General features: G+C 40.5%; 1 protein-coding gene across 1 annotated transcript in view; it reads right to left on the reverse strand.

The window, feature by feature from the left end:
• KIF13A (kinesin family member 13A) overlaps window positions 1-2,006 on the reverse strand; it is a 287,512-nt gene that overhangs the window by 104,841 nt on the left and 180,665 nt on the right. Inside the window, 1 exon segment of the mRNA XM_042782437.1 lies at window positions 1,124-1,304. Within this exon segment, the coding sequence (XP_042638371.1) occupies window positions 1,124-1,304 (181 nt within the window).

Consider the following 2,006-nt stretch of genomic DNA (forward strand, 5'->3'; position numbering starts at 1 on the left):
ACCCTGCTGCATCTTGCAACACCAGTAGCATAGCCTCCAGTCTCACAGCAACATGTAAGCCACCACAGGACAACAAACTGACAGACAAGTTCACCTCCTTTAGCTGTTCCTAACCACTCTGCGCCCACCCTCTCCACAATGTGGCCTTAAAACAAAGCCAGCCCCGAAGCCAAGCCAAGCAGTCCTGCGTGCCTATGGCAGGGCACAGGCATGCGGGGCTGCTCGGCTTGGCTTTGGGCCCGGACTGGTTGTAAGGCTGGGCCCCAGAGAGGGTGGGCACTGCAGGCAGCACTATTTACAATAGCAAAAAGATGAAAACAACCCAAGTGCCCATCAACAGAAGAATGGATAACCAAACTATGGTACATACACACAATGGAATACTATGCAACACTAAAGGATAACGTAGAATCTGCAAAACACTGCATAATGTGGATGAACTTGGAGGACATTATGCTGAGTCAAATAAGTCAATCATAGAAGGACAAATATTTTATTAGTTCACTGCTGTAAAAAGTCAAGGGAAGGTTTATATGTGGAAGGAAACTTTCTCTGTTGGTTATCAGGAGTAGAAAGGGAGGGGAGGAAACATTGTAAAAATAAAAATAAAAATAAAAAAAATACAGATTCCTGGATTTCACCCTGGGTTTACTGAATTATAATTTCTACTGGTGGGGCTCAGGCCCATGAATCTTTAAAAAGCTCCCCACATGAGTCCAATGCACAAAGTAGAGAACAATTTGCTTACACTGAGTTATTTCAATCCTTCAACTACTTTATCTTGAATTGAGAGGTGCTACTTTACAATATAAATGAAGGACCAATGTGTCACTCTGAAATCAATTTTTGGGAATAGGCCATCATGGCTTTAACAACACCAACAGAAAAAACATCTTTATAAAATGGCATTTGTTAGTAACTTTATACATGAATATAGGAAAATCTGTATGTGTACTGAGTAAACTGAAAGGTCTTGAGAGGCTGATGATTTCTCAGTAAATGAAGCAAACTCAGAGTAGTGACCAAGTCCTCAAATAAATCTGTAACTTGTAATTTTAACTTAAGGATCATTTAAAATGATTATGGAACACTATTACAAGCTTAATTTCAACCTGTAACACACCCTTTGGGGTCTAAAAGGTCTCGGACTTTCTCATTATAAATTTCCATATAGGATACTTCAACTTTGAAGGTCTGCGATTCATTTTGCTCCAAAGAGATCCTTTGAAATAAAGCACAGCAGAGCCTCGGAATAAGGCCCAGCTGCTCAGCATTGCCCATCATGGAGAAGGATTTTCCTGAACCTGGAGAAGGGAAAACAGAAAGAAGGAAGGGTAGAAGAGGAAGCAAAATGTTAATTCCATGTAATGTTTTCTATATTCACAGAAAAGTAGCAAATCCTGGCTCTCAATCACCAAGGCTACTGTTCTTTCTGCTACACTCACATCCTCCAGCTTGATTTTCACTGCAAGATCTAGAGGCCACCTTGTTTAAGATGGATGAATATATATGTATCCACCAAAAATACAGTCTTTAAAAATATGTATGATAAAATACCAACTATACATTATTAAATAACCTTAATAGCGTATTACTCTTATATAGTATTTTATATTTGTCTAAATGCCTTTATATTCTCTTATCTGAGTCTTCAGGGAGCTCTCCTACTGTAGTGCCTAAGACATTTGACTGCTAACCAGAAGGCTGGGGGTTCAAACCCACCAGCCACTCCTCGGAAGGAAGAATGGGCAATTTACTTCCGTAGTGATACTGCCTCGGAAACCCAAGGAGGGGTCGCTATGAGTCAGATCCGACTTGATGACAGTGTTTTTTTTAAAATCTGAGTCTTCTTGTTATCCTTGATGTAAGGCAGCATTGTTATGACTTCTTGATTTCTTCCCACTTTACAGCTGAAAGAAGGAGCTCTGGTGGCACAGTGCCTAAAGCATTTGACTGCTAACCAGAAGGCTGGCAGTTCAAATCCACTAGCCACTCCTCAGAAGGAA

Source organism: Orycteropus afer, unplaced genomic scaffold (assembly GCF_000298275.1).
Source record: "Orycteropus afer afer isolate SDZICR_OR568_19922 unplaced genomic scaffold, OryAfe1.0 scaffold00012, whole genome shotgun sequence".
NCBI classification, from domain to species: Eukaryota; Metazoa; Chordata; class Mammalia; order Tubulidentata; family Orycteropodidae; genus Orycteropus; species Orycteropus afer.